Below are 16,981 nucleotides of genomic sequence, written 5' to 3'. Positions count from 1 at the left end.
GTGTCCTAGCAGGTGACTTGGGGGAGAGAAGGTGTGAGAGAGGAGAGACTGAACCAGGTGCTTTCCCCCAAAGCTGCAGGCCACTAGTGGCTTGTGGCAGCAGCAGGCTGTGGCTGGTGTGAGCTGCAGCCCTGGCTGGGGTGGGAGAAGGGAAGCTGAGCTCCCCACAGCAGCACTGCCCTGGCCTACCTGCCTCCTGCCCAGGGCTGTGCTGCCTTGCCAAGAGGACAGGGAGGAAAATAGTGTATATTTCCTGGGCTGCACTACCACAAGAAGATGGATGCTTCATATCTTCCGGCTTCAGGGCTGGAGGTGGAGGGATGCCTGGGACAGCCTTCCTGGGTGACCCACAGCCCCTTTCCTGCAGACATGAGGGGTCTGATGTGAAGAGGAACTCCAGTGGCAACTGTACTGGGGCTAATGCAGGGAAAGCATTAGCCTAGGGAAGCACTCAGAGTGTTTCCTGGGATGTAAAGTCACAGAGCAGCTGAAATGGTGGTGGCTGCATGCCAGGAATGGGTGGCAGAGAGCCCAGGCTCTTTCTCCTGCCCTGAGGGCTGGCACATAGCCATTGAGCAGCACAAGGTTGCATGAGTGCCTGGGCTCCTCAGCCTGCCGTGGGTGGCCAGTATGGGCACAGTGGAGCAGTCTGGAGTGGCATGAGAGCAGTGAAAACTCCATGGCAAGAGAAAAAGAAGGCACCACAATTGTGAAAACAGCTTGTTCCTCACACACTGGCAGAACCTCACCATGGTGGGTGATGAGCATCAGTGGAAGGGCTGGGGCCTGGAGGGAGATGGAGTATGCTGACAGCACATCTGGCCCAGGGGGAACTGCCCCAGCCTTGGCTTTTCCTTTGTGGTCCTTGGCATCTGCAGGTTACCTGTGAAGGCTGCATGGACATCTACCCTCTGCTGTCCATCAGCTCTAACTCCCCTCCTCAATCTGCTGCCTCAGCCACAGGCTCTCTCTCAAGCTGTGAAATGAAACTGGTTTTTTGCCATGGCATCCCCTTTCCCAGCACTGAAGCACCAAGCTTCCTCTCCTTGCAGGGTGCCCTGCACCAGGAAACACCCACAGACCACACATATTCCCTGAGCTGGGTAATGTGATGCCGAGCAGAGGCTCCCCAAGGTGCTCTCAGTTCTGTCCATGAATGTCTGTCACTGGGCCTTCTCTGGGAAGAATCACAATATCTGAGGTGTCAACTGGAGACAATAGGCCCTAGGAAACAAAACCTTTGGTGGGGAAAAGGCCCCTTGGGAAAGAAAAGAAGGGGCTCACCAGGGAGAGTAGTCACCAACGCCCCACTCTCCTTTAAGAGTTCTCCTGGCTTCAGAGGGGTGCTGTGGCCCTGACCTCTCTCTGCCAGGACCCTGTTGCAGGCCTGGCATGGGACACTGCTCACCACCTTGGTCCAGATGTCTCCAGTGCATTTTCTTGCCTTATCAGCTCCTTCTCCCAGCACCCAGCTGGAAAGCAGGCAGGCAGAGTAGACACAGGACCTTCTGCTAGGTTGGCAGCAGCTGTGCGCCAGCAGCTGGGCAGATGTGTGCCCTGCAGGGGGATCCCTGCTGCTTTCGTCACTGCCTCCTCCTGAGTGGCAGATTTGCTTTAAAGCCCCTGGCTTCCTTTTATTACTTCCCCTCTCAGATTGCAGCCGGCTCCAAGGCTATTTTTAGCAGCCTGCCTTCTAAAAATAGCCCTGAGCTGTTTGGAGTTGCGTCACAAGAGGTAACTCTCCATGAGTGACTTGGCCTCTGCACCCCACGAGGATACAAAAGGAGGCAAGGAGCAGAGGGGTCAGCAGGTTCAGCTGCAGCTAGAGGCGAAGGAGGCAGCAGTTCTCTGCCAGCTTCAGGCATCCCAGCGCCGGCAGTATGACCATCTTCTGCAGCCACTGCCACCAGCCCCTGCAGGCAGAGATGAGCTGCCCGCCAAGGAGGGGCAAGCAGGCACCCAGGGCCTCAAGACCATTCAGGTGAGCTCCCCCACACACCCGTCTCGCACCTTCAAGGCTGTGATGACCTCTGAGAGCCCTGGGACAGCTGATTTAGGGCCTGATGACCCTTGCAAGGGGTCTACACCAGCCTGAGAGTTGCACTGCCAGCTGGCACATGGGGAGGATCTGTAGGAGCTTGGAGGGGCAGAGGGATTTTAGGTGGGCTGCAGTGCATATTCTGGCACTGCATGCATTTCCATCCTTGTGGGGCTTGGTGGGGAGGTTGTGTCACATGGGCTCCCCACCAAAGCACAGGTCATTGTCCAATGTAGTGCCCAGCAGGAGAGGCACCAGCCACATCAGCAGCATGTCTCCAGGGGTAGCCTTGAGCACCTCTGCCTGCAACCACTGCACCCAAACAACTACCCAAGGTTTGCTCTCCTAGAGGCAGCAGCTAGCATGGGTGCTGAGCATCTCAACTAATCCCTGAGCTTGCAGTTCTCCCCATAGCAACAGGCGGGGAATGCTGTTCCTTTCCATCCATGGACACAGGTCCCCAAATAGTTGGCTTTGCAGGTCAACCAAGAGTGCCTCCAAGGCTCGCCGGGACCAGATCAACGCGGAGCTGCAGGCATTGCGTTCCCTGCTGCCCATCTCCATAGAGGAGAAGGAGCGGCTCTCCTACCTCCACACCATGGCCCTGGTGTGTCTCCGGCTGCGCGGGGCTCAGCTGTTCCCTCCAGGTACCCATGGCACTGCTGTACCCCACACTGTCTTGTGCCTGTGTGGGGCACTGCTCCTGCTCCATCAAGAGAGCACTTCACCCTGATCCCTCTGCAGGCTCAGCTCCTCCTATGGGACCAGCCCTTGGCACAGAGCTACTCTCCCTGCTCCCAGGGTTTCTGCTTGTGCTCTCAGCCAGTGGAAAGCTGGTCTACATCTCGGAGAATGTGGCTCAGGTCTTGGGCCTCTCTGTGGTAAGGCCTGTTCAGTAAGCATTTGCAGTCACTGTCCTGCTGCCTTTATTGTGTGCACAGCCTGCTGCCTCAGCAGAAGATGGGCTGTGGCTCCAGTGGTCTGTGTGCCCTTGGTGCCAGCCAAGGCTGACTGAGAAAGGCACAGTCCTTGAGGACAGCCCCTCTTTTGTCAGGTGGAGCTGCTCGCCCAGGGGGACACGGTTTTTGACATCCTGGATGGGCGAGCATGTGAAGATGTGTACAAGAAGCTCCTCCTCGCCCAGCAGGAGCCTGGCAGGGGTAAGGGAGGCCTCAGCTGATATCTTGCAGATGTTGCCGCTCCACTCTGGCCCTTGGTTCTTGTGATCAGAGATCCAGGGCCAGCCCTGCTGAGAGCAGAGTAAGGGAGCCCCTGACTCGCTCTGAATGGTGTGTTTCCCTGCAGAAGTCACTTTTGTCAGTGAGATGTGCACATCCAAGGCATTCCGGCTGCAGCACGGGGGGAATAGGGTCGTGACCGTGTGTGGGCGCTTTGTGACCCTGAGCTGGCCACCCTCCCCCTCCACCACAGCCTTCCTGGCCCTCTGCACACCAGTCATGCAGTCGTCTGCAGATGGCAAAGCTGGTTCCCAGGACGACATATTCCACAGCACACACATCCTAGACATGACATTTATTGATGTCACAGAGAGGTGAGGTGTGCCTGTTTGCACCAGACCCCAAACTGCACATCGCACATTTCCCTTCACCAAACCTGTGTATGGGATGCAGGCTAGACACTGCATGAGCACAAAGACTCTCTTTCCAAACCTCTTCCCTCATTTACAACTTATTTCTGTACCTCTATTGTTTTGCTCTCTCCTCCATCATGCAGCAGCTGCTCCTTGATGACATGGTACAAGACCCTCAGTCCCCACTCCCCTTGTCTTCCCCAGTGTCACCTACCACCTTGGCTACCGCAGGGAGGAGCTGGTCGGTCAGTCCTGGTACAGCCTCCTACACCCTGAGGATGCTGATCTGGCGGCTGCCCAGCACAGGGCCCTGGGTGAGTGTCAGGCCCGGGAACATGTGTGCCATCTGGCACGTGGTCTGGCTATGCCTGAAACATGGCTATCCAAGGCAGCAGAAGCAAATCGAATTCAGGCCTGGCTGCTGAGACTCCCTGCTCCCAGAGGATGAGGCAGGGACTTGGTCACACAGTGTCTATAAGGTCACAGATAGCTTCTAAGCTTGAGAAGCTTTGTCACAGTGCACAGAGGAGGGATTAGCACACCTGAGCCCCAGTTCTTTGCTGGGGCCCTTCCTACTATGCGCCTGACTCCGCCCTGCGTGGCTTCTGGCGCGCTGGGGCCAGAGCAGTGATGGACGGCAGACCCCACCGGGGCAGCCTGGAGAGTGTACAGGCAGCCTGCCGCCGTGCCCTGCCACCGCCTAACGCAGCCGCTTCCCTTGCCCGCAGCATTCGAGGCCGGCGCCGGGGCCGCCGCGGGGGCCGCTGTGCTGCGAGTGCTGCGCAGGGACTGCGCCTGGGTCTGGCTGCGCGTGTGGGCGCGGCGGGAAGGCGGCAGCCGCTGCATCACCTGCACCTGCCGCTGCCTCAGGTGAGGGGGGCTCCGGTGGGGCGGGGGGTGGCGGCGGCCGCTGCATCACCTGCACCTGCCGCTGCCTCAGGCCAGGGGGGACTCGCTCACGCCGTGTCCGTTGTAGGGAGGAGGAGGCTGCCCACCTGCGCGCCCGGCAGCGCCGCGCCGCCGCCCCGCCCGCGGGCCCGGAGGTCGGCCGTGTGGCCGTGCAGCTCCGCGCCCTCGCCGACAGCCTCTTGCCGCCCGCCGCTGCCCCGCCCGGGCCACCACCCCGGACCCTTCCTGAGGAAGCCGATGCCTCTGACTATCTTGGGAACTCTCTGTTGGACTCTCCCCAGTTCCTCTGCTTTCCTTTTGAACTAGAGAGGGGTCAGAAAATTGAATGGAACGTTCCAAGTGTGCCCTCACAGGTGTCAAGTTTGCAGAGACACTGACAGCCCTTGGCGTGCCGACTGTGCGGGCCACTGTGTGTAACCCCGTCTCCTTTCGGCCACTGAGTCACTTCTAAGAGCTTCAGGTGACGCAGTCGAAGGCAATGGCAAACCCTCATTTTATACAGTTGGTACTCGTATTGGAAACTTTGGCCAGGCTTTGATAAATCCAGCATCGAGATGACTCGATCTAGCAGTGCAGAGGGATCTAGGTCTTGCACTTTACCATTTACTGACGAGTTAGCTGGATATCGCCGGAGTCTTTGCGTACGTGACCCGTTCCTCCCACTGGCTTGATTTTTTGCTTAAAAAGGACGCCAATAAAAGCCTCTTCGTCCCGTGACTGTCTCTGTGCGTGCGCTGGTTCCGCTTCCGGGGGCGCGGGGGCGCGGGCGGGAGCGATGGGGCCGCGCCGGGACCAGGCGGGACTGGAACGGGGACAGAGACGAGGACGAGCCGCCGCCGCCACAGAGGGCGAGGAAGAGGCGGCCGCAGAGCAGCCGCTCGGGAGGCTGGGGGTGGCGGAGAGCGATGGCGACAGCGACGACGGCGGGAGCCTCTCGGGGGCCGAGGGCGAGGAGGCGGCGGGGCCCGGCAGGATCGGTGAGGGGCCCGGCGGGAGCGCCTTTGGCACAGGCGGCGGCCTCGGCCCGGGGCGCGGCTCCCGGCGCGGCCGAGGGGGTCACGGCCTCCCGCTCAGTGGGAAACGAGGTGGCAAATGACCTGGTCCCCTTTCGTATTCCGACTCCTGCATCGCTCCCTGGCCTGCTCTGCTCAGAGGATGAGCTCGGGGTCACAGCAGGGAGTGCACTGGAAACGTGTGAGAGGTCTCTGGGACAAAAACGTGTAGGGGCCCTTTCTCTGTAGTCGCCTTCCCCGTGTGTGGAATCACAGACCTGTAGAATGGTTTGGGTTGGGAGGGACCTTAAAGATCCTCCAGTTCCAGCCCCCTTGCCGTGGGCAGGGACACCTTCCGCTGGGCCAAGTTACTGTGGAAGATCTCATACATCTTAAGGACAATTGCTCTGTGCAAATTCAGGTACACAGGAGCTCGAGAGATCCTCGCCAAGACAGGGGGAGTGGTGTGTGGCTGTGAGCAGTGTTTCCTCATGTCAAAATGATTCACGTGAGAGTGAAAACCTTACTAGTACAGGAAAGGCCCTTGAAGGAAACTGAGGGAATGGACGCTGGTGTTAAACACGACAGAGGTGTGAGGAGTCGCTGGTTGTCTTGTGAAAAAGTTCTCTGTGATGTGTCTGTGTGGGGCCATGGGGGAGGCACATTGCCTCTAGAGGTGGCCTTTTGGGAGTGGCAGGGTGCCCAACCATCTCTTGTAGGCATTTTGTTTTTCTCTGGTGAAGAAAGGGTGAGCTTTAGTAAAGCTCAGAGAGAGGACCAGTGACAGGCACCCTTTCCTTTCCACAGTTGGATATGATGGGAACAGCAGTTTTGCTTCTGCCATCTGTCAGGGCCCTCTGTAATCATGTTCTGGGGCAGAAGGAGTTACATTAGAGTCCAGCACTGCTTTTGTCTCAGCAGGGAACAATTGGACAGATATCAGCTATTTCTTAGGCCATCTGTTCTTGCATCCTGGACACTCTGATGTGCTCAGCAGCTTGTATAGCCCTCTGCAGGTTCAGCTGAGAAAGGCATAAGGCGTCCATGTATCACAGGAGTCTGTGGGAGGAGAGGAAGCACGAGGAGACTGTGCTCCTGAGCAGGAAATGCCTCTGTTACCAGCTGGTAAAAGTAGCTTATCAAGAGGTGCAAGAAAGAGGAAATAATCCACAGAATAATGGATGAAGGGAAGAAATGGCAGGAGGGAAAATTAAATGGATTACAGAGATAGCACAGAAAAGGTAAGTTATATTCTAAGGGGAAAAATTAATGAAAAAATGGGGAAATTAGGGCCTCAAGAAAGAATGCAGGAAACAAGAAAAATAAGCTAATCCTGCCTTTTTAACTGGGACCTTTTCACACAGTTGCCAAATCTGCTGTCAGCAGTGAGCATATGCTAGGTCCATTCACTTCTACCCCAAAACAGACTTCTTTTTTATGCTGATGTCCAGTGATGTTTTTGTCAATGTGACTGGCTAATTCAATCTCCTACAAATGGCATGTATTTCATGGACTGATGCTACTATGTGGAAATAATTTCCCCATTAAGTTTTGGGTAGTCTAATCTGGTCTCCTGTACCAGTATTGAAATATTTTTATCAGTGGAAGCTCTGTATGCCTGTGCTTTCTCTGATTTATACCGAGTCTCTTTTCTGATCTTTTGCATATTTTTATGGGGTGTCTTTATCTTGTTTTTATTGGCATCTTGTAAGCCTTTGCTATTTAAACAGTATTGTTCTGAAATTGCAGCCAAATGGAGTATTGTAATGGAAGTGATGGTGTCTTTTCTGTCTTTATCAAGTGTTAAGAGTATCTTCCACATCATCCTTTCCTTTAGTGCTTTCTTTGCCCTTTTGACTGTCCTTGTGCAGATTCTTTCATTTGTCTGCCCAGTGATGGTTTGAGTTATCCAGTGATACTCAAATATTGCCATATGTGGTGGTTAATTGCTCTGGCCCCCAGTAACTTGTATAATTAGTTTTTTCTGTAGTGCAGAAGGCTAAAGTTGTCTGCACTGAATGTGAGCAGTGTGGTGGCAGATCCTCTTGTCCACAAATTCGTTGGTTTTCATACGGCCCTGTGAACCCCAGTAGTGAGAGCAGTGTAAGTTCGTGAGCTGCCTGGTGCTCTGCTCACACCTGAGTGCAGGCACAGCACATTGGTTGGCAGTGGGTTTCACATTCTGGGCAGGCAGGCAGTGATTCTACAAGTGACATGGGAAAAGATGGAGATCATAAAGGGCAATGGTGCTGTCGTTGCTGAGAAGGTGGGGGTAAGGGTGTTTGCAGGAGTCCAAGCAAGAGAGGATGTCAAACTGCAGTAAGATAAGGGGGAAGGGTAGTTTGGGGAAGTAGTGTAGTGAAATCATGCTGTATTCACATTTCTTTTGTCCCTTGTGTGGTAGAGTGGATGTACAGTGTTCCCTTAGTCTACTTCAGAGGACTAATGAGCATCAACAGAGCAGAGTTCCTAAGTGTTCAGAACAAGCAAAACCAAACATTTCCTGAAGCAACACTTGGCTGTGCCCATTATGTTTTCTGGATGATGGGAGTAGTTTTCAAAGCAGAAGGTCTTAGTTATTGCCAGGATGAGAGTCACTGGGATAATTAAGTCCATGCTCTGAGCCAATGTGACTGACCTTATGTCGCTTCCTGAACTCGACAAAGCACACAGAAACCTTGCTCATGGAGCAGTGTATCAGCTTTGCCTGGCAAGGGTTTAGCAGTGAGTGGGCTACAAGGGTGGCTTATGTGAGAGGATGCCAGAAACTTCCCACATGTCCAATTAGCTCAGCTGTGGCCAGGGGCTTTTTTCAGCAGCAGCGGTAGTGCCTCAGTGGTAACATTTAAGAAGGGTAAAAACCCTGGTGCAGATCAGCCGCTGGTAGAGTATGTCAGAGAAACAGCTCTGCAGACACCAAAATCAGTGAAGAAGGGGGAGGCGGTGCTTCAGGTGCCCAAGCTGAGATACCCCGTGCTGACCATAGTGAGGCAGCTGTGCCCCTGCAGCCTGCGGACGACCCCACAAAAGTGGGTGGATATGCCCCTGTGAGAAGCCCATGCTGGAGCAGGTTTGCTGGCATGACTTATAACCCCTTGGGGGACCCACACTGGAGCAGCCTGTTCCTGAAGGACTGCTACCTGTGGAAAGGGACCCACATTGGAGCAGTTTGAGAAGAACTGCGGCCCAATCTGTTTGTTTTGCCCATTAAGGTAATTCGTGAGTGATCTCTCTTGGCCTTTATCTCTACCCATGAGCCTTTTGTTGTATTTTGTCTTCCCTGTCTGGCAGAGGAGTGATAGAGCATCTTGGTGGGCACCTGGCACCCACCCAAGGCCAGTGTACCACAGACAGGATTTTTCCTGCTGGGCCACAGAAGTGTTAAAGGTTACAGACACCGAGGGATATTAAAGAAACATAGCACCAGGTACTTCCAGAAGAATGCATTCATTACCTCTATGGATAGAATTGGTTTTGCTGCTTCCTGTATTGTTTGTCTTGGACTTCTGGTCAGCAGTCAGAGAGAAGGAACAGTTTATGAATCACAAGGTGTAAATAATGCTCTGGGGAGCTCCCAGCAATTCTAGAATATGAAACTGCTTTTTGGTATGGTGGGGTTTTTCCTTTCCCCAGTGAAACAGACTATAAGCTGTTCCTATTGGCAGTGAGCGATGAAGGTTGAGTGTCTGGATATCAGAAGTTCACAGGTCCCTGGTGTGCTGAAGAGAGTATGCCATGGGAATTACTCCATTGCCAACTGAGCAGAGCAGTGGTGGGTGTGCAGTGGGAAGAGTCTGTCTCCGAGTCTTAACAGACTGAACAGGCTCCATGGTTTTCCAGTACCTTTGGCTGGTTTCATGGTGTGAGAGGTATGATGATGCCCCTTTATAGGCAATGGCACAACTGTTTGTTCAAGTGGGAGAGTAGGGACTGTCCTACTTTAAAGGAAACCAAGGTGTTTACCAAGGCTGGAGAAGGGGACTCCTCCTCAATAACCACTTCACCCCTTACTAAATTTAAAAAAAACCACTTTAATTAGAAAATGTATATAAGAAGGATAACTTTTCTTAACTACTGTATATATAGCTATAGATATAACTATGACCAGACCAGAACAAACTACTCCCCTAGCACCAAAAAAGAACAACCCCTAAGAAAAACCTATAATTTCTTCCATGTGCAATTTATCTGTGAACAGTGGATGGCAGTGTCACACCTCGGCTGGCCAAGAGGTGAATTCTTAGTCTTTTTCCCTGTGAGGCAGAGACAAGAGGCTGTAAGACTCACATGCAGGAGGGATGGGACCTTTTCCATGGGGAAGAGCACTTTCTCCTTGTCCTTTGTTCAAAGAAGGAAACTCTGGAAGTTGAGGGGTGGTAGTATTTCCCAGAAATCTCCATTCAGTCAAAGTCAGTCCCCAGGAAAAAGGTCTGCAGTGTGTCCCGAAGCAGCTGTGACCCTCCTTTCTCTCCTCTCTCTCTCTCTCTCTGAAACTCAGGGTGCCCAGAGATGGAGAGGGGAAGGCAAAGAGCAGAGCCCGAAAAGAGCTTTCACGAGCTCAGCAAACGGTGGCTTCTAGTCCAGCAGCTGCCGAAAAAATTGAAGTGCCTCCAGCACATAGGAAAAAAAAAAGCCTCTCCCCTTCCCTTGTAGGTACTGGGAGTCTGTTTTTCACCTCCACCCCACTATTAAATTTGAATCTAGAGTCGCCAACCACTCCTTTGTTCTCAGTCATGGCACTTCAACTCCCAAAACCTTTGTGTTGGTAGGGAGAGAAAAAATTCCCTGAAGGGTCACTCCCACCACCACCTTTCTTTGTTTGAACCTTTAACAGGGACTGAGAGGTGGCCCCTCAGAATATGCAATGCAGCCAAAGTACAGGCCCAGGGCAGAGCTCATACTGTTCTTTGTACCAAGTAAAAACTTTGTACTGGTCTTTTGTGTGCTATTGAGTGGAGAGAGAAGTAAACATGCATTGGGGTGAGGGGGAGACTATTCTTGAGGTAAAGACTGAAGTGATTAATGAGAGAGGAATCAAGGGCTGAGAGATGCACAGACTTCTTTCTGCCATGCAGTTGTACAGGGATGGCACCACTGTCCTTGTGTCACTGTCTCAGGCTCGGAGACATCCCTCTTTACGGAATTTGGGGGTGAGAAGTGCCTTGAGAAGCTGTCCAGTTTAGGTGTGTCCTGTGCTCTCTTCCAGATCAATCTCAGATGTCTTTTGAGGAACTACTGCAAGAGCAGAGCAGTGCAAGAATACGAGTATGCAAACAAGTGACTGGTGGAAAGAAAACAGCAAAACCTGCCAAAGCTATGGTGAAGCAGCCACAAGGCAAAAAGGGGTAAAGATGCTTTTTTTGTGATGAGAAAAATGTGCATGTGTGCTCTCTGCACTCCAGAAGTTAACACCAGAACTCCTCGCAGTGGTGGTGTTGCCTTGGAGCTGGCATAGGTCTCCTTTAATGTACTGCACAATAATGCCAGTTACTATAATGTTTCATTTGGGAATGGTCTGGTGCTGCTTTCAGAGCTCTTGATATCCGGTTCTGTTCAAATCCCCAGCACCCACCTCTTACTTGATAGTGAAATTGGCACTCAATGCCTTTATACCCTCTGTGTTAAATTAGCACTTGTAACCCTCAGCATGGTTGCCTCTCAAGCTATGTGAGTGTCCACTGTGACCTGAAATAGTTGCCGTGCTGGTTTCTAAACTGCTTCCAGCTTATCAGCACCTTCTGCTTGGCTCCTGCTGGCTGGAGTTAGTCACAGCTAGTTGTTCTGGAATTTCATTCATCCTTCTGCTTTTGTCTCATCTGTAGTCTGTCTGTGTTCATTTTCCTTTTTTCCATCTCTACAGAGGGAGAAAATCACAGGCTTTTTCCTGTATTCAGCACAATAAAAACTATCAGATCTTTTTACAGTTCTCCACAGACCCCCACTGGTAACAGCAATACCTTTACCCTTTATTTGCAGTCTTTAGCTGGTTTTCAGTCCTCAGAGTCACATCCAGGTGATTTGAATGGGTTTCTTCTGTTACACTGGTGCTCTCTAATTTATTTCTGAATCTCTGCCATAAACAGTTGATTAGAATAAAGTTTCTGCTTTACCTTTTACCCAGGGCTCTGGGGGATTTTGTGCATCTTCACACAGTGTCTCTATTTCTGCCACACAGTTTGCATAATTCTGCTTTTATTTAATTCCCCTAATCCTTTAAGTGAAGTTTTGCTGTAAATACCACATGGTGTTTCTCTCATGTTTTTGTTATGGAACTGAGTTTCTTAAAGGGCATGTTAGCCTGGGCCTCATTCTGACCTGTGCTCCTCTTAAGTACATTTTATCTTTTTCAGACCACTGGAGATGTCTGCCAAGAAACCTGTGCCTTTTCTGCGACAAGTCATCTCTGTTAGAAAGAAGGTGGGTGCTCTGCTCCCCAGTTCAGGAGTTGACTTCCCTTAGTGATGCTGACAGGGCACACACATGGTAATGGGGCTGCTACAGGTGGCACAGGCTGTTTCTGGAGAACAGAGCTGGACTACTAGTCAGTGCAGGCAGTGATAGTGTTTCCTGGGGGAGAACAAGGGATAGGTACAGGAGCAGCTGCAGGTTAACTTGAGTGTTTGTGACTCAGGTGTTTCTAGAAGTTGCCATGACTGCCACCAGTGACAATTTCACTGCAAGTCATAGTCATTGTTCAGTATTAGTCCCAGAAGTTCAAATGTCCCATCTGCTTTCTGATCTGAATATCACTTTGACTTGTCATTGCTGGATCATTTGAATACATTAATTTCTGCAGTTAGAAATCTCTTTTTGTCTCTCCCTTTTTATATGACCTGATCCAGTTAGTCTGTTACAATCTAGATTTTGAGTTCCCAAATCCATCACCTTGACCACACATATGCAGCCAGTTCTTGGTTTGGGAGTTGGAAGTGTTTGGAGGTACCACTTCCGCTGCTGTTCCTTGAATTGGATACTCCTGAGTGTAGACTTGCATATGGAAATGTCTGTTGCTTGGTAGAGACTGGATGCAGGCATGACTTTGTGACGGACTGCCACCTTAATTGTTGCATTCCATCTTTGCCAACTGCAGATGTTTCAATGGTGGGTGCATAGTATTGCTGGCGAAAAAAAATGGCAAGGTCTGATCCATGAAAGGAGAGTAAGCAGGCTGTTAGCAGGTCAGTCCTGGCTTCAGCTCTTGCCTTTGTCTTCTTTGCCTTCAGGTCCACAGAGACCCTCGTTTTGATGACTTGTCTGGAGAGTATAAGCCTGAAATATTTATGAAGACATACAGCTTCCTGGACAGCATCAAGAAGCAGGAGAAGGAGGTGATGCTCTGTGCCTTTCCTTGCCCAGAAAACCTTCTTGACAGAGACTACTTCTTCACAAGCTTTTCACAGTGGAGGTGACAGGCAGGCAGTCATGCAGCTTTCTGTTCTCTTCTAGATGGTTCAGAAGCAGCTGAAGAAATGCCGGAATGTGGAGCAGAAGAAGAAACTTCAGCAGCTTTTGAACCGCATGGTGAGTTAGCACAGCATCTCTCTGTGAGGCACTGGTTGAAGAGAGGATATGTGACCTGAGGTCTGCCTCAGTGCTGACACAGGCCATCCTTTTTTTCCAGATACAGCAAGAACAGGCACAGAAAAAACAGCAGAAGTTGAGGGAGAGGGAGCTGTCTTTGAAGAGGCAACAGAGGGAATTGGCCAAGCAGGGAAAGAAACCCTTCTTCCTAAAGAAATGTAAGGGTTCAGTGTGAGCATGCTGCAGGAAGACCTAGAGGGAGTATTGCTGACAGGAATTCAAGAAAGGAAGTATGGAAGCAAGGTGTCCATACTATTCCACAGAGCACTAATACTCAAGGGACAAGCTAAGCCTGGAGCCAGGGAGGGAGAGGTGAGATGGGGCTGGTCTGTAGAGATGTTTTTGGGCTTCAGTTTAAAACTTTGCTTCTCTCTCCTCTACAGCCGAGAAGCGGAAATTGGAGCTAGCTGAGAAGTATGCAGAGCTGAAGAGGAGTGGAAAGCTGGAGAGCTTCCTGAACAAGAAGAGGAAGAGAAATGCCACCAAAGACAAGCGCCGTCTACCCTCACAGAAGAACTTGTGACTGTTGGACAGACATGTTTGGCACTGGGATTCATTCTGCTTTGGCCGGGCCTGGAAGATGGCCATCCCTCTTCCCAATATCTGCCTTCCACTACACAGTGATGCTGTAAGGCAGCAAAGCAGAGACTGAACTGAAGGAAATAGTGGCGCTTTTTAACATGAAATATCCTCTTTCCTTGTGGTTTAGACCGTGGGTGGTGACAAGCGTGTCATGCAGGTGCATATTGTGTTGTCAGCTGTCTTTGTCCTTCACCTGCTCATTTCTAACTCTAGCAAGGAAAGCATGAGTCCTGCCCTGCATTGCTGGCTTTCCTCCAGGTTTTCTCAGACTTTCATTCAGGCAGAAAAGGACCTGGTACAATGCCTGTTCAGAGCATTGACTTGAGACCAGGTTGCCCAGGGCTGCTTTGGTGGGGATCTGGTAATGTCCCAGGACAGATGCCACCACCTCTCCTGGCCTCTGTTCTACTGCTTCAGGTTCTCAAGATGGAATTTTTTGTTCCCTCATCCAGGAAACCTGCCTGGTGTTAGTCCATACTTGTTCTCAGTGAAGTGCCTGGATCTGTCTTCTCAGTAGCCTTCTCACAGGTCTGAGGGGTGGAAGGGAAAGGGGTGCTGTGAGGTTTCCCCAAAGCCTTTTCTTCCTAACAGTGAATAAACCTATTCCTTCAGTCTTTCCTTGCAGTGCTTCAGTTTCTGACAACTTTCACATACTCAACTGTAGTCAGCCCAGAAACAACATCTATCTTTTGGTGGTCCAGCCTGGATGCAGTATCTGGATGTAGTCTCACAAGGGCTGAGTAAAGGGGAGAGGGTCACACTGCTCTGCATGGGCTGCACCAGGTGATGCAGACCTAGGTGTGGCTGACCTTCCTCACATTCAGGGCACGCTGCTGACTGCTCAGGTACTGCTGCTCAGGGTCTCTCCATCAGAGCAGCTTGGCTTTTCTTCTTGGCTTCTTGAGGTCATCTCAACAGGGCTGTTAGTGCTTCTAGGAAAACTGATCCTGTATAAAATAAAATACTAGTTTTCCTTTATTCCCAGTGTTGGTGCTGTTACAGTCAAAAGTGTTTGAACTGGTGAGTTAATGCATCTCCCCGATATTATGTTTGAACACCAGCTCATTTGTTTCTCCTTGCTCCAGCTGCCTCTGTCTGCCATGGTTGTGCTGACAAGGAAGTGACTTGGATGATCCCTATCTGACAGGTCAGATCATCTGCTGGGAGAGTGCCTTGGATCTGCAGGGCAGAGCACTGCCTGGGCACAGCTGTGCTGTGTGGAGATGGGCCACAGTTGCAGTGGGGCCTGGGGACAGGCCTTCCTATGAGCAGCTCAGCCAGCCTGAAAGTGTAGCTGAAGCATCTGCCTCCAGTGCCGTTCTTCTGGGTGATGTAGTTCTGCTTTGGTGACAGGTCTTGTCTGACTGGGGGATCTGCCCGTTTGGCTGGAGACCTGCTGCCACAGCTTTGCTGAGGGGCTGTGTGGCATTCTTCAGCATGTGTCCCCATGCCCTGCTGCTTGTAGGTCCTGTACAGCAGGTGGCATGTCTGGTGCACCCGCAGAGTGGTCCTGCTTTCACCTCTTGCCCCTCTGGAGCCTAGGGGCATTTTCCTGCTGAAGCCTGTGTGCCTTACTATTATGGTTACAAAGCAAAGGGGTGGAGCTTTAGTGTTGAATATTCAATACACCAGACGTCAGAGCGAGCGGGCGTGGTTTCCAGCATAGACACGCCGAACCAGTGGAAGTTTAGGTGGTCTTACTTGCGACGCAGAAGCGAGGGCTGCTGGGGGCGCGCTCGGGAGAGACGGTGCAGGACCAGGGTCCCGGACACCGCACGGCTGTTCGATGCCACCGAGAACGACGTGTGCTGCACCTTCAGAGGGAGGGAGCGCTGGGTCGCGACGGAGTCACTCCTGAGCAATTTTCGCAGCCAACCGAGAGACCCTGCACCCCGCCGCCGCCTGCTACATCCCGGCTCTGGAGAAAGGGTGTAATGTTGCGGGTCCCAAGGCTGCTTAGCAGAGAGGGAAGCCGCCATGGCTATTGAGAGCACAGCTTCTACACCTTCAAAAGGAGGGGGCCGCCCTGGACCGCCCACCTGTCCCTAGCGGATTGCCGCTTGCCGCTTTTGAAAGCCGCCGCCGCTTTTTGCAGCAGCCCAGCAGGCACAAGGAACCCCTTGCACCCACACCGCCGCTACGCCGGGACCCACGCAGCATCTCGGCAGCATAACGCCTTCCGGACTAAATCGTCTTCCAGGTTTTTACTTTGTCCATGTTTCCTCCGTTGTTTTTGTCTGGCTGGGGAGGGCGTCGGGCTGTGGGGATTCGTTTGCCAATGTTTTCTTTCTTCCCCTGGATCACGGGGAGGGCTGGCGCTACGGGAACGGGAACTATTTCTTTTGTTTTCGCCCTAGGGGTGGGGGAGGCCGGGTAACAATTTTTTGCCTTTGTTGGTTTTGTAGGTAAACCATTCTTTTTCCTCTGTATTGTTGTGTTGTTTTACCTCAGTAAAATTATTAGACTAACGTTTTTTAACCTCTCGCAGTCTTGGTTGGTTTTTTTTTTGTTTTCCCTCTTCACTACCGTAAGGGATGGCTTGAGCAGGCTTAACTTTCTTTCTTCCCCGCTGAGTTTTTAAAACCAGCACAGTCTGCAAGGAGACCATCCTTGCTGGGATGTCACCTACTTCTGCTCAGCACCTCAACAGTGAGGAAGGAGTAAGCCTGCTGGCCTGTGTACCTGCCAGCTCCTGGGCCCAGCACTCCACAGCAGGGAAGTCCTGGGGCACTGCCCAACTCAGCCAGTGGTGAGCTATCACTGGCTATTTGGGCAGGCAGCAGCATGGCAACACCAGCTCCAAGAGGAGATGCTTCCACCATCTCCGAAGAGGCTCCTACTGCCAGGGAACTGCTCTTTCCTGTAGCCCCAGCCTCAAGCAGTTGAGTTATTTTCCTTATTTCTAAGGTGATTTGGGCAGTGTGTTCCTGCCAGACCTGCTCTGGTGTCCCTCCACGTGGAGTGTGGGGACTTGCTATGGGTGTCCCAGGGCATGACTGGTAGCAGTTGATGTAACTGCAGTTGGTTGTACAGGCAGTGGTTACTGACAAAGCTGCCACACATACCCCACCTGTGACACCCTCGGAGCCCACAGGACTCTCACAAGGACCCACCTCTCCTCTCTGAAATGTGGGCCAGGAGGAATGGCTTCAGACCCTGGTGCCTGGGGTGCTCTCCCCAGGCCTAGGTAGTCACTGAGTGAGCCTCTCTATATGCACTGTAGCTGGACATACAGGCACACAAGGGACACGCACCCACCAGGAGTGGTGGCGGGATCTGCCTGCTGGC

At 52.1% G+C, this 16,981-nt stretch overlaps 2 protein-coding genes across 2 annotated transcripts; both read left to right on the top strand.

Annotated features, from left to right (window-relative positions):
- Positions 1–80: 80 nt before the first annotated feature.
- Positions 81–5,255, top strand: NPAS4 (neuronal PAS domain protein 4). Its single transcript, XM_071581752.1, has 8 exons — positions 81–1,981; positions 2,519–2,685; positions 2,783–2,919; positions 3,093–3,198; positions 3,344–3,590; positions 3,834–3,943; positions 4,358–4,499; positions 4,606–5,255. Exons 1-8 carry the CDS (start codon positions 1,881–1,883, stop codon positions 4,913–4,915), a joined length of 1,320 nt encoding a protein of 439 aa, XP_071437853.1. The 5' UTR covers positions 81–1,880; the 3' UTR covers positions 4,916–5,255.
- A 37-nt stretch (positions 5,256–5,292) lies between these two features.
- Positions 5,293–14,670, top strand: RRP36 (ribosomal RNA processing 36). The gene is made up of 7 exons (XM_071581811.1): positions 5,293–5,515; positions 10,737–10,875; positions 11,881–11,947; positions 12,754–12,858; positions 12,977–13,051; positions 13,152–13,269; positions 13,495–14,670. The coding sequence occupies exons 1-7, from the start codon at positions 5,314–5,316 to the stop codon at positions 13,632–13,634; spliced, it is 846 nt and encodes a 281-aa protein (XP_071437912.1). The 5' UTR covers positions 5,293–5,313; the 3' UTR covers positions 13,635–14,670.
- Positions 14,671–16,981: the final 2,311 nt, after the last annotated feature.

This window comes from Pithys albifrons, chromosome 2 (assembly GCF_047495875.1).
Source record: "Pithys albifrons albifrons isolate INPA30051 chromosome 2, PitAlb_v1, whole genome shotgun sequence".
Classification (NCBI taxonomy): Eukaryota; Metazoa; Chordata; class Aves; order Passeriformes; family Thamnophilidae; genus Pithys; species Pithys albifrons.
This window is presented reverse-complemented; position numbering and strand designations above follow the sequence as displayed.